This window comes from Choristoneura fumiferana, chromosome 14, assembly GCF_025370935.1.
Source record: "Choristoneura fumiferana chromosome 14, NRCan_CFum_1, whole genome shotgun sequence".
NCBI classification, from domain to species: domain Eukaryota; kingdom Metazoa; phylum Arthropoda; class Insecta; order Lepidoptera; family Tortricidae; genus Choristoneura; species Choristoneura fumiferana.
In genome coordinates, this window is record NC_133485.1 from 6,267,493 (window position 1) to 6,282,799 (window position 15,307).

The 15,307-nt window shown below is 37.5% G+C and overlaps 1 protein-coding gene and 1 long non-coding RNA gene across 2 annotated transcripts in view; one reads left to right on the forward strand and one right to left on the reverse strand.

The window, feature by feature from the left end:
- Pde8 (phosphodiesterase 8) overlaps positions 1-15,307 on the reverse strand; it is a 314,310-nt gene that overhangs the window by 193,980 nt on the left and 105,023 nt on the right. Inside the window, exon 2 of the mRNA XM_074097326.1 lies at positions 10,999-11,311. Coding sequence (XP_073953427.1) covers positions 10,999-11,248 — 250 coding nt within the window. The 5' untranslated portion in view covers positions 11,249-11,311. The remainder of the gene's footprint in view (positions 1-10,998; positions 11,312-15,307) is intronic.
- On the forward strand, positions 8,405-11,091 carry LOC141434869 (uncharacterized). The gene is made up of 3 exons (XR_012452102.1): positions 8,405-8,486; positions 8,757-9,643; positions 9,950-11,091. It is a non-coding gene; the product is annotated as an uncharacterized lncRNA (long non-coding RNA).

Consider the following 15,307-nt stretch of genomic DNA (forward strand, 5'->3'; position numbering starts at 1 on the left):
CTTTACGATAAATGACAACTGTTTAAGGCCGGGTGCGCATCATGTGATTAAAGTTCTATCTTTGTCACTCTTTGCTATTATAAGCAGGACAGGAACATTTCAAATTGTCAATTTGCTTACGAGTGTAGACCTGCTTTATAACTGCCTTTGTGACGAGACACTGCAGGGGTCAAATGTCATTACTTAAATGTTGTTTATTTAATTCAGTTTATCACATTTTTGGATTCTGATATCTGAAAACGCTTCACAAAGCCTATTTCTCCAAATGGTTTTCGATTTATTATGTGTTGTCAAAAATTGGGACATCCCAATTTTGCTAGAGGAAATTTCCTCGCAATGTTTTGATTCAATGTAAATAAAGGATTTTTGCTTATAAGCTTTATAATTCAAGGTTCGATTGTTCGGTTGTTTGTTGTAATGCGGCCGCACCGTTAATGCGTTTTGTACGCAGCGGTTTGGGAGGTATGCGTCAAAATAGTAATGTCACGATTGTCCCGTCACTGCATGCCCTGTGCGTATTTTGACGGGACAGATCTTTATATCAGTCCAAATAACACAAAGAAAACTAGCAATTGAATTGAAGTTCCGGAATATTCAGGACCCCGAATTTTTGAGCTGGTCACGATTTTGAGTTGGTCCTGTCCGCTGAAGTTGAAGTTACGTACTTAAAACAGTAAGACGAAAAAAACTCAAGTCATCCAGGAACTATTTACCTATTATTAACAACAACTTAGAAAAGTTAAAAACTTTTCACAGTTTGTTTTTAAAGTCTAATTATCTCAAAAATACCTGAAAAATAATGAAACCTATCTAAGAACTGTCGTGATTATACTATAGCTTTCTGTTAAAAATCCACGTCTTAAGGTCTCTACCCAGCTACTTCACCGAATCATATCATAACCGTAATCGGAACGTATTATACCTTAGCTACGTGGATGATATGGTGCTGCTGAGTGCTTCACCCTGTGGATTGAAACAACTTCTAAAAATCTGCGAGGAATACTCTGTCGCCCATGTACTTAAATATAATTCCAGGCAAAGTCGGGTTATGATATTTAGGGTTAATAGTACACCGATAGTTGTACCCACCATCACATTGAAAGGAGTTCCTCTTGAACATGTGAGCAAAGTGAAATATCTTGGTCATGTGGTGACAGCTGATCTCGAGATGACGAGGATTTGGAAAGGAAACGGAGGGCTTTATCTGTGCGAGTGAACATGATAACACGCAGGTTCGCTAGGTGTACACGTGAAGTGAAAATTAATCTATTTAAATCTTTTTATACCAGCCTGTATACATGCAGTCTATGGGTCAATCTCAGCCGCCGCGCATATGAAGCTCTCCGTGTCCAATATAATAACGCATTTAGGGTGGTGCAGGGGCTGCCCTGGCGCTGCAGTGCCTCGGGCATGTTCTGCGAGGCGCGTGTGGACGGCTTCGCGGCCAAGCGCGCCGCCGCTATGGTGAGAGGTGCGGGCCAGCCCCAACACAGTCCTGGCGATGATTGCCAACTGATTTGACTGCGCCTACATTAATCATGCCTGTGCGCTACTTATAAATAAATTATTTGAAAACTAACACTTAGCTTTTTAAGATTTTTACTAACGGCAAACATGTATGAGTCTCTTAGTTACTCGAAATAAATGGATTTTTATTATTATTATACAAAAACATATTCTTGGAATTGAAAAGTATGAGACTATGCCCACTAGCACCGCTTCTTAACCGACCGTCGCCGTCGCGTGCCATGCACTAAGAGCGTCAAAAACGATGATAATATGCTTTTTATGGGTGTGACACGCCGTTGGCATGTTGTAGTCCGTTTCGCGTTACATTCCGTGCCTGATACGTTCCTATCACGGTCATGGTATGATACGGTGCATTGGGTAGAGACCTTTAGAAGCTATATGATGCCGCAGAAATAAAGATATTTAAACACATCAAACTCCGTGTTCAAAATATCGCGAGCTGGATAAAACCACGACCGCTCCGACGTTTCTCGAAATTAAATTCTGTTTTAATTATAACGTTAGCACAGACGGTGCAACGATGCAATTATGCCACTAAGTTAGACCGAGGCTTATGCAGTTCTAAAGGGACTGTAATGAGACCTAATAAAATAGGCAAGCGGTAAAGAAGTTCCGACTATAGGTACCTAACCCTGTTAAATTAGAATAAAGCAATGAAAATGTTACAATGTTTTAAATGAAAATGAACCATATAAAAAATAAAGCCTATATGCTTCCTATATGAGTGTGTTTTGCCGCTGAGAAAAAAAAACTATGGATTATATTGTGTGTTGTGGATGGATTGATTAGATTATTGTACGAGTAGCTTTCGCCTTACATAAACTCATTGGAATAAACCAGTAACAGTGTACGCCTCAGTTATTATTATTACGTATACTCGTACTACTAACAGTACTACAAAGTCTCAAATAACACACAAACAAACATCGTGCCTGTATTCCCAAATGGGGTAGGCAGAGTACACGAAACGTTACCGTTTCGGAGCCACTTTTAGCAATTTTATGTTTAAAGTATGACGAAAACGGTACAATAGTGACAGGTTGCTAGCCTGTCGCCTACGGTATACCTTAACCTATATACTTAGTCACCTCTTACGACATCCACGGAAGAAATGGAGAGGTGTAATTCTAACCCGACACCACACGAACACTAAAACACCTTAAAGAACCTTAGTAGATAAATGCACCCCCAATTCAAAATATGGTAGGTAAGTAATCTAAAAATAATCCCATGATAATCTCGAAATTTTGAATGAATTTGTCTTCATTACTTACACTTTCATAAACACATACGTATCTATAAATTTTGAACTACTCAAACGTAAATTTACGTATACTTCCAAAGCATACGAAGCATAATTAAATTTTGCCATAAAGCAATGATCCCTGGTGTGAGCTAAGCCTTAGTTGATAAATAGTTTCGTACTCATAAAATAACTTCAAATTAAAATGTTCATGTTAACTCAACAGTAATTAAGTGTCGGTTCGCAGAAATAACAGCTCGATCGATGCCCAATTATTTGAACAAGTTGCGAAAACAAAATAATGAGCCGTCCCTTAACAATCATACAAAAGTTTTTAATTGTATTAGTATTTTCAGGATGCTCAGGATGTAGGTACTACAGCAGTAAGTAATAAAAGACAAAAAATTGGTTTGGGATTTGCATCTGCAATCTGCAATATAGCGTGGAGGAACTATTTTCGTTAAGCAAGCTGTGGCGTAGCTTGTAACAAGGCTGATCAAGCCTTGTCGATTGTTAACCTCTTCCTCATTTCATGTTTTGGTTCGTTTTAAAAATTCAATTCAAATTTCAATTTTCGAATATCCACTGTACTTTCAAATTCAGCACTGTTTTTATGTCAAAATTCATTCTACGATCAGGAGCCGTACTATAAGGACGTGCTAAATATTTTTATTATTTTGACATCAACACCAATTCGATCATAATATCATAACAGTTTCATAGTGCAGTTATTTAGTGTTTTATAACCCGTTTCATCACACATTTGTATCCTGCTCTACTTAACCCTCTAAGGGATCTTGAAGGCACTTGTTTTACTTCTCTACACATTCTCATCAACGGTCGCTCACACCGTGACAAGCTACCGGAGGGCTATACGGGGCAGTGCCCCCGGCCCCCCTAGCTCAGGGGGCGCCTCGGACTCTGACTTACAAACTATAAATGACAAATCTGGAGTACGTCAAATTCGGAACACTTAAGTTGGGGACCTAGTTTATTTTTTGCCCCATAGGGACTTTGGTTACCTAGCTACGCCACTGTAAGCAAGCCAAAGTGAGTGAGAAGGCTGGGAAAATTGCGAGGCTCGGGATAAAACATGGGAGCTCTTTTATATATATATACACCCTAGGGGAAATCTATAAAATAATAAACCTTTTCTTCCCACTATGCTTTAATTTAATTTCATCATAACCGCACAAAATACCCAGCACAAAGCGGGACTTTGCTGCTCTAGAGCAACCAATTATCAATATAGCTTCTTTTTGAATAATTGTTTAAGTTTTATCGAGCGTAATTTGAATTATAGTTAAGTTCAATTTATATGAGGAGTAAGTACAGTCGAGGTCATTTTTAAAAGTCGTTGAACTAATGTCGTTCTGTTTGACGAGTACGATCTATGTTTTAATTATATACATACGTCCCACTGCTGGGCACAGGCGTTCACTCAGAAAGGGTCCCGCGCAAACTATGCAGTTTTCCGGGATAAACATATATATCTTTCCAGGATCTCAAACTATCTCCAATCTGCTTACCAAGTTGCATAGTGATCAGTTGAGTACCTACTTTAAGCAAGAAAAAGTAACAAACAATAATGAAACAAAAAAGTCAAATACAAATTTATAATACTAGTTAGAATTAAATATGTATTTTTCATAAAATGCTACCAGAAAGTAGGTATTACGACTAATCAGACGCCTGCCAGCATTGATTGGCAAAAGGCGTGGAAAGTTGTTGTGTCTTTTACAAAACGCATTTGAGAACTTTAGTTCAATGTAATCTTATTTGCATTACGTGAATACTTCAGGAGAATGTCGTTTTTTGGGTTCCGGAGCCAAAATGGCAAAAACGGAACCGTTATAGTTTCGCCACGTCTGTCTGTCTGTCCGTCCGTGGCTTTGCTCAGGGACTACCAATGCTAGAAAGCTATAATTTATTGTACAAATTTTTTAGGGTACCTCCCATAGACGTAAAGTGGGGTGTGTTTTTTTCTCATCCAACCCTATAGTGTGTGGTATCGTTGGATTGGTATTTTAAAACCATTAGGGGTTTGCTAAGACGATTTTTCGATCCAGGGATTTGTTTGCGAAATATTCAACTTTAAAGTGCAAATTTTCATTAAAATCGAGCTTCCCTCCCCCTCTAAAATCTAAACCGGTGGGTGGAAAAATTTGAAAAAATTCAGGATGGTAGTAAGTATATCAAACTTTCAAGGAAAACTATAACGCCTAAGTTTGCTTGAGAATTATTAGTAGTTTTACTCTTAAATAGCAGCTTAAGGTATAAAATATACCTAAACTTGGAAGATTCCGTATAAAATACGAAATGGCTACGGAACCCTATTTTGAGCGTGTCCGACACGCTCTTGGCCGGTTTTTTTTACATTAAACCGACCGTGATTGACTCCTATCTCACTTGATGTTAAGTGCAGATGAGGCCAAAGATGTAGCCTATTCACTCTAGTCTTTAAGAGCCCTAGATTGTATTTATCCGGAAAAACAGACGACGGGACCGAATTCCATTCCTTACCAGTTCGCATTATGAAAGACGAAGCAAACCGCTTCGTGCGGGCCAATGGAACACTAACTACATATGATAAGGGTGAAGACGCTCCCCTCGCCTGATGGAAGTCCCTTACTTAATTTAATTCAACTCTGAAGTTCAAAAAGTCCGGGTTTAAGACCTCTTCTTCAGAGGCCATAGACCTAGGTAAGGTACTGTGTTTAGTTTTCATTCAAAATTTAAACCTGAGCATCATCTCTTTTAATAATACTTGACGAAACGGTAATAACGAAAACCATAATAATATTAATCCTTCCTTTAGTCTAGACTGTCCTTCGTCTGCACTGAGAACAAAGTGCTTTACGTCGACGTGTGTACTAAAATAGCAATTACCCGTTCCAAGGGTCGCTAGACATAGAATAGGTAGAAGTAGATACAGTCCCAAAGCAACTGAATTAGTGGACAAAGTATCTCTACGTGACTGTGCTGAAAAAGTTAACGAGCAGGACGCCAATAGCATACGAACAAACGCGAAACTGCCAAACCTAATTAACTCTTAAACATGAGACCAAGCCTAGCTCACGAAAAGTTCGAAATATCATTTTGAGCTATATTTGAGCGTGTTCATCATTATCGTATGGTTTGTATAATTTCAATAACTAATTTGTATAATTACTTAACTGAATCTTAAATAAAACTGTCCTATACTTTAAAACCTTACCTATATAAAATAAAAAACTTACATAAAATAAAAATAGAACCTAAAACTAAAACAAATTACATAAAGAGTACCCCTTAGGCAAGGTCCCGAAGATGCTGGCAGTCATATTCGGTGCCTAGACCCCTGTATTTGGATAATTTTGCCTTTTCAGCCCCTTCGGATGCTGCACCGGCTCTGTAGCAGGTTCTATGGAGTTGGGAAGGAGCCAGCGTGTCAGAGCAAGTAGCGTCCCACACAAGCACACGACCCATCTTCCATGGAATCAGACCCATAATATGCCATCCGGTCTCTTACCGTCGTCTCTTGCAATACCTGCGGGCTCAAGTAACGAAGGCACGTTGACATCTTAAATTGTCTCAAAATTGTGATGTCGCAAAAACGAACAAAAAAAAATGATTTTTTGTTTCTTGTTTTCTTTGTTCGTTGCATGGCTAGAACCAGGGTAGAACCTTTCCATAATCAATTTCGCTATGATTTCTTTGGCAGATGTATGAGATATTAACATGACATTTTTAGCACAAAGTTTCCACCCTGGTACCTACTTGATTTAGTTGCCTCGGCTGTACATACTTAGTAGCACAATAAACAGAGCAAATGGTTGCTGCGTCGGGTTGCCGCCTTTGCCGGTCGCTCGTAGTGCGGCGAGGAGGCCGTTGCGGCTTTTTAAAACGTTTTTCTCAAACATGTCATGAAATATTGACGTTGTGTTACAAATAATAAGCCGAGAGTATCGCGGTGCAGGCGCTGCGGCTCACCTGCCTGCGCGCGGTCATTCTAGCGGCCTGCAAAGAGATTTCATACAACTTTGCAGGCCGCTGGCCGGCAATGCGACCGTCTTTTGTTTCAACGCGCGCACTCCGGCACGGCCTACGCCAACAGCACCCGCTCCGCAGCCGCCGCGCCAGCAGCCAGCGCGACACGCGCGCACGCAACAGGGCGACCAGACTAGCGTCCCGCCATGCTTGATTTCTTGTTTTTTTATTTTATTTCATGTCATGTTTGAGAAAAGCATTATACAAGCCTCGGCCGGAACGTGGGGTTGCCGGCCTCGCATCCCTATCCTATATCTGCCTGGCCGGCAATCCCCTACTTCCCGGCCTCTACTGTAATGTACTATTTTTTAGATTGCGGGGAAAAAACACGCAGATTTCGAAAGAGAAAGGAAGCCTTTTCGAGCTAGTGATGTGTAAAACAATTCCCCTTTCGTACATTACTTAAACAACTAAGGTTAATTTATCTATGAATATTAAATTAATTTATCCATGAATATAATATTCATGGATAAATTAACCTTAGTTGTTTAAGTAATGTACAGTCAAGGGAAAAGATATCGACACGGCCAAAGTTGCAAAAATATGTATACATGACTTTATGCACTTAACATTAACACCGCCTTAATGTTAAGTGCATAAAGTCATGTATACATATTTTTGCAACCTTGGCCGTGTCGATATCTTTGCCCTTGACTGTACGAAAGGGGCTTAATAATTAAGGCCCTAACAATTAGACTTCTCTTGTAAACTGTTCGTAAAACGCTTAAAAGCGCCCACGCGCTTTGGAAAATAATGAGGCAAACAAAATACCTCAATATCGGGAACAATATCATAATACGTACAAGTAAATTTAAGCTTCAAACAAAAAGTATTGGGTTTCGGTACCTTCCATTTTGAATTTCAATGTGCTCGTGAAAATTATTATATATATTTTTTTTACTGAAATTATGCTGCCACCTAACTTATAACACTAAATTTCAATCTGATTGATCAGAACACATAAAGTAGATTAAACTCGACTTCTAAGATTTGACCCACACTAAGGCTGCATTGCCGTCAGAGATGAGCGAAGAAGGTCCATATCGGCTTGCGTAATAATTGTTGAAAGTATTTGTCATTCATATCATAACTCATTTTTCTCTGAATCCATTAATAGTTATAAAAACAAACTTAACGTAACATAGGTACAGGGTTTATTTTTTAACGTGATCCCAAATTAGTCTTTCTAGCTCTGTTAATGCTGGACAATATCATGTATTAACTCATTGTCGAAATTAGTCAGATAAATTTGCGATTTCAATACATAAAGTTCGTGATTTAGGTAATTTGAAAATAATATGAAATGAAATGATATATTTATTCCAGACGTTAGTCCATAAAAACAATTAAAAATAATTAATTAGAAGTCAAATAAATAAAATGAAAATTAAATTAAGCTATGAAATGAAAATTAAATTAAATTAAGAATAAGCCCGGGTTAGATGAACATCGCGGGTTACCCCGATCCAGCGATGACCGGTCTAAATAATGTATGATGTATATAGATAGATGCAAGTGTGTCAAATCTGGCCGTTAATCGATTAAAAACAGTAATGAATTAATCAAGTAATCGTAGTGAACAATGTAGACAATTTAAGATTAATCAAAGATACTATCCAGTGAACACACGTACTTTTATGAGATGAACGGAAAAATTGTCGAGTGAAAAATGAAATTAAATATGGTAAGTAAAGGGAAATACGGTCATTAGAAATTTTCGTTGCAAGACGTTTTACGTTCCACTAGTGAATAATTAGTCCTAGCAATACGGATGTATTGAATGCAAAACAAGTTTAGCGAGTCAATTTTCATTTCACAAATTTTAATATTATGATTAGGTATGCATATTATTTATTTTATCAATAGAACATCCTTGTGGCTATTTTAGTGACTACATCGAGCAATAGCCCAAAGAGTAGGTTTTTAACCAACAGCAAATTTATTTTATCAACAGGTTATCCTTGTGGCTATTGTAGTGACTACGTCGAGCAATAGTCCAAAGAGTAGTAAGTCCAATAAACCTCATAAACCACCAAAAAAGATCAACGTCACAAACTGGCAATACTACCAGTTGAAGCAGGAGCTTCAAGTCAAAAGCTTGAAGAAAATACTTGATAGTATGACTAAGTTTAAAAAATTGGAAAGTTGTCCACTCGGCTACGGCAACTGCCGAAATACACCAATAAAATACGTACTTACTAGAATAATAGCGGCTGCATTAGAAAAAGAAAAGAGAGAAGCCGAGGCACAAGCAGAAAGAAACAAAACTTTAGAATGTGAAGCGCTACTAAACAAGACAGAAACCAACCGAACACATGAGGGCAAACCGCAAAAAATGAAATTTGGATCTCATTATCGCGCAAAATTGACTTGATTGTTTGAAAATTATACTTTGACCGCCACAATTACTTTTGTTTATTTCCATGTGAAAAGTTGCAAGAATAAGATATGATTTTAAAAATATACTTATATTTTTTTTTAAACAACATTTTTTGTGAGTTACTTATTCAATATTCATTAATAAAGTACCTAGTACAAATTCCACAAACTCGTTTCTTCGCAGTGTAAACCCAGAGTAATTTTCTTTACAGTACAGAAAATCGTATTTTTCTTGTGTAATCAATAATGGTATTGTGTACGAGTAGTAACAGTATGCAGTGTGTCGAATCTCATCGGTAGTCGATAAGAGCGTAATCAAATAACCGCTGTTAACAATACAGTTAATTAAACCTTTATTAAATCCCATAGTCAATTGTGGCCTTACAAATATATATTCCAACTCCTCGTATACTTTGGGCAGATTCACGCAAATGAGTCGAGTGAGCTATGAGATTAAAGATCGTAAGTACCTCACGTGCATCAATTACTGTTACTCCAGATGCAATAAGTTTGAAATATGGAATCGTATGGAAGAAAGCCTACTGTACCGATTGTTATAATGTAAATGTATAAAATTGAATTATGGTTCTTTTTTTATTAGATATTTATAATTCTTTCATTATTAGACAAGAGCCGTTCTCTGCAACATACGTATGGAATTATGGACAGTATTCTGTAGTTTTTCGGTTTCATTTATCTTCAAACATAATGTTCATGTTTATTTGTAATTTAGAATAACCATTTACTTATACTGATTTTCGTTAACAGATCATTCTCTCGACACTTGTGGTGATCTCTGCAAGAAATCAGAATAGTACAAAAACTATAAAGACACCAATGAAGATCAACATTACAAACTGGGAACAGTACAACTTGACACAGGCAATACAAATCAAAAATTTGAAGAAAATACTCGATAGCATGGCAAAATTTCAGAAATTGGAAGACTGTCCGCTTGGTCCTGACAAGTGTCAAAATAGAACTACGAAATATATACTAACTAAAATAATAGCTACTGTAGTAGAACAAGAAAAAAAGGAAGATTTAAAAAATGAAAAAAATCAGACTACTTTTAGTGTCTCTCCAACTAATGAAGGTTGGCAGTCAGTTTCGCATACTTCTCCTGATATACAGTACAATGATCCAAAATCGGTTAAAAAGCATAAATTGAAATTTTCCAAGCATTATCGTAACAAAAAATATGCACGATAGATAAATTACGCTAATTAACAACAAGATAAAGTTTATTTGTTTCTTTTTGGACTTGACATGTAAACTAAAAACTGGTATAAAAATGCTAATATTATTATTGTCATTGGTAACTAGTAATCATGGGCTTATCATAGGCTACTTTTGATTTCATCAAAGCAAATCAGCGCAAATGGTTCAAACGAAGAATTCGACGTTTTACACTTGCACGACAACTTAAATTAGTCTGTGAAACGCATAGTGTACCTATGTAATCATGTAGAATCTGCCTCTCCACTTTTGCATAAATAAAATTATATTTTATACAACTACAAAATAATTATCACAAACACTTTTCAAGCCCTCTACAAGCTCATTCTCTCTTGATCAATGTTTTTCTTTGTCTAGAGCATTATTTTCTTTGATTAACATTTTTTTTTTTCAATGAGAATTAAGAATATTTTTTGGGAAAAAGTAAGTATATTTGATTTTACATCAACACCTATATTTTCATTTGAACCTAAGATACTTCCCCTAGAATGTTGAAATAATTTCCAAATCACCGAAAAGATTCGATCAATGGTATGCCAGAATGAAACAGATAGGTTGGTTAATAAAATTAGACTCACCAGATATTCGCTTAATGTGCAACTGAGTGGCAAAGTTGTTGCCCATTTGCGACACATAGCTGTCTTTCTTGCTTGACAACTGTATGCTGAAGCCGTCGGACTCGAGGGAAGCGCGCGGCGCACGCGCTGCCTGGACTGCCTTGTTGCACACCGGCGTCGGAGCGACCTTAGCTAAGGCTGCTTCTTGGGACCCGTTGCTGTCTCGACGCCGGCTCTTGTGATCCAGGAGCATGCTTGGCGTGCAACCCATGCTGGCACATTTGCACTACACTTTGGCACTAACACTCGCACTTAATTGCTTCATGGTTTGCGTCTGGAACAAGAGAAGGTTAACGTTATTAAAAAAAAATACAACAGGAAATTTAACATTTTAAAACTATAGAAAAACAGAAATACCTAGAACTAAAAGAATTTCCTTGCTCACCCGCGACCTTACGATAGCTAAGCTTATGCAAAATATGCGTGTTCATGCAGTTCCTCCACCTCCACACTGTAAGAACACACACAAATCACACAAACCCATCTATCACCACCACCACACTACACTGACGCGTTTCGAACTCAACCAGAGCTCATCTTCAGAGTGACACAAACGTACACCATGCTACCAGTTGTTAGACTTTAGTTTAGTTGTTTGTTTGTTTGTTTTAGCTTAGTTGTTAGGTGTTTGAGTCTAACAACTGGTAGCATGGTGTACGGTTGTGTCACTCTGAAGATGAGCTCTGGTTGAGTTCGAAACGCGTCAGTGTAGTGTGGTGGTGGTGATAGATGGGTCTGTGTGATTTGTGTGTGTTCTTACAGTGTGGAGGTGGAGGAACTGCATGAACACGCATATTTTGCATAAGCTTAGCTATCGTAAGGTCGCGGGTGAGCAAGGAATTTCTTTTAGTTCATTGATATGGACCTCCGCAAAGTAACGCCTGATTCAATAAATTATTTAGAAATACCTAGATATTTTTTTACTTTTAATCGGCATTTTTCGTACGAAACAAAAACTGTGTGTACCTAGTTAAGTCATCTAATTTTACAACTATGTAAGAGCAACATTGACGCACAGCTAAATAATAATAGGGAGTAGTTTGGGTCTTGAATCTTGGCAAACATAATCCATGGCGATCACAGAGGCCCATTAAGAATAAATTATTCGAAATTGCCGCGGGGTAGAGAATCTTTTATTCTTCCTCGAGAGCGATATATCAAATATCTTGCAAGATGTGCCGATAAGCGCGAATTAGCGCCACACTCAGCATGAAAGTGCGGATGCCGTTATGTTGATTTTCAATGCGATACTTTTACTACCTAGATCCAAACTAAAACTATTTACAAAAGTTTCCGCTGTCTTGTTCTTTACCCCAAGCCACGCTACGGTAAATTTCTGCTATTTTCTTTTAATTTCATCTCATGCAGCAACTTTTTCCTATGTAGCCCGTTTAGTCACCAACAATTCCGAAATATACCTACACTTAAATCGCTAATAAAAGTCTTGAATCTATAAATTTAGAATTAATGATATTATTCGAGAAGAAATGATACTAGATGATTATATTAACAAAAACCTTAATCGTTGTCTTGTCGCCAAATAACCAGATATAGCGTAAGTAGAGTCAAAAAGTGATTTAACAATCTATTTTGAAGTCATCTCTTAGATTGCCTATCTATTGGATAAAAAAACAGAATCGTAATCGAAGCACATGCGATATTTAGAGCCTGATCACACCTTTCGCCTCTTTCGCCTTTGTACATCTTATTATCCTTTGTTCTGTTATTTTCATATGTTTTTTATGTACAATAAAGAGTTTTACAATACTACAATGAAATATCTATTTAATATATGAGGCACTATTGATGTTACTTATTTTTCAGGTTGTTGTTATATTTGTTTTGTTATTATTTTGGATATGATGTTGTGTATCATAACCAGTGGATACACCACTCAGTCTCCTTGCGGCTACAGGTAAGCAATGCAATAATGGATTTGTTGTCTTTCGGCTTATATTGGATACGAAACTTTTCTAATAAAGGTCTCTTGGTGGAGTCTTCTCTTTCTTTGTAGCTGGATTGTAAACTTTATGGGAGTACTGGCAATAATTTTCAGCTTAAGCCAACTTACGCGGCGATAAAATAAAATAAAGTTTATTTAATTAAAAGTGTGTGAAGTAAAATGAAACGTCCGGTCTTTATGGCGTGTTTTTTTAATGTTGGACACAAAAAAAAAACTGAAGTTATTAGCTTCATAAGGTTGCATGAGGTTCACAAAAACAACACTACAAAAATACCAGAAATAGTGGTTTAACTGTATGAACTTATGTACCTATTTTCTAAGAGCTTGTTCACCACCCATTCATTAATTTTAGCTGTCGGACATGTGGTGCCGTCTCCGTCTATTCAAACAAAACAAACAGAGACGCTCGTATCCGTCAGTTAAAATTAATCAATGGGTGGTGAAACAGCCCCTTTGTGTACCTAGTAAAAAGCCTCATTTTGGCGCGAACACTGAAGAAGTTTGGGCATGGACACTTCAAAATATGATATGATATGTGGTTATGAGAAGGTTACTTAAGACATAATTGTAGTTGACGTAGTAAAGGTACATAGTGTGAACAAAATCCTACGATAAATATTTTATTGCGGTACCCGGCGATCGCGGTATTACATTTGCTACTCACACGACAGCAAAATAATTATATATCTTTTCAAATTATTTAAGAACTTGCAAAAACAAGTTGGTTTATTGATAAGTAAGACCTAATTCGAACCGGGTTGTACATAGCACTAGGCGAGTAGGAGTTGGTGAAAGTTCTAATAACAAATAATGCCGGCACGATGACTTCCTTCCCACTCATCCCATCCGTTGCGACCTTTCCCGTTTCATTTTCCTACATCCTCATTACCGGGATGTACACCTCGAGCTATTTAGAAATGTTATTTCAAAAATGTACAAGCTTCGTCAAAACAAAATATTTTTGAGTACATGCTTAAACTTTTTAATTTCGAGATTAATCTTCTTCTTGTGGTGCCTCTTCAATGAGGGCTATCGTTTTTTGTCTCACTAGGTGGCGCACTGTTGCGTGAGGTTTTTAAGTATGGGTAAAGTCTGTTATTACGGGCGTGAAAACAAAGTTTAGATTAAAAACATATTTAGTAAATCTTAAAACCATACCATAAAAATATCGAGCATGCCATAGTGTTGCATAGTCCCCGTTTTGTTCCGAAAAAAGGGAGGCAAAGGTTTCCGAAAGACAAAACTGTCTCAAAACACAGACATTCATTGCCCCGGAACGCATATTTGCCATAATTAATTTCAGATATTGCAAAATATTCACAAAATTATTCTAATTATAAATAAACCCGCGTAGCTCACCCAAAAACTATGAGATTTGACATTTCGGAGACCTCACGCTACACTAGTGCCACTAGTGGCGAATTCATACGCGATAGCCTTCATTACTGAAGGTTGGCCATCAACTCAGAATATATTTTGTTCTTGTCCTTCGCGACGTGGAACAAGCTCAGCACCACTCGGGACTCCGGCCCACTCTCGAATGTTTCTCAACCAAAACTTTTTTCTTCGGCCAACACCGCGTTTACCAGCAACTTTGCCCATCATAATAAGTTGCAGTTTCTAAGTCGTATTTCTCGTGACGGAAACCATGTCCGAAGTAGGAAACTTTCCTGTGTTTGATGGTCTGCATGAGCTTGCGGTCCTGGCCTACTCGCCTTAAGACTTCGACATTAGTATCATTCTGAGTCGAGCTAATTGGAAGCATGCGCCGGTATAGGCACATTTCAAAAGTCTCGAAACGATTCCTAAGGTCTTCCTTTATAGTCCAAGCCTCGCATCCGTATAGACCAATAGGCCAAATGTAACATTGAATAAGACGGTTCCTCAGGAAATGTTAATATTGCGATTGGAGATTATTTCTCTCATTTTATTAAAGGCACTACAGGAGATCTCAATACGTGTTTTTATTTCCAAATCCTAACCTTTTTCCGTCCACACTAATGCTCGGGTTCAGATTATTCTGTTTTGAGACGACCATGACTTTCGTCTTCAGCGCATTCATCCATCCATTCGAGATTAATGCGGTTTGATTTAATATGTTTGCAGTTTGTATTGTTTTTTTTTTATGTTAAGCGACTAATGCCCCTTTTTACAAGCTTTTCTTAAGCTTGCCCTATTTATTATTTATTTTATTTGTTTGGGTTAAATCTTGGAAGCTAAATTTGACCCACTTCCATCAGTCAGATTGACTTTAAATTTGGCATACTTAGGTAAATTTGGTGATAATACAATAATCTGCTAGTGACA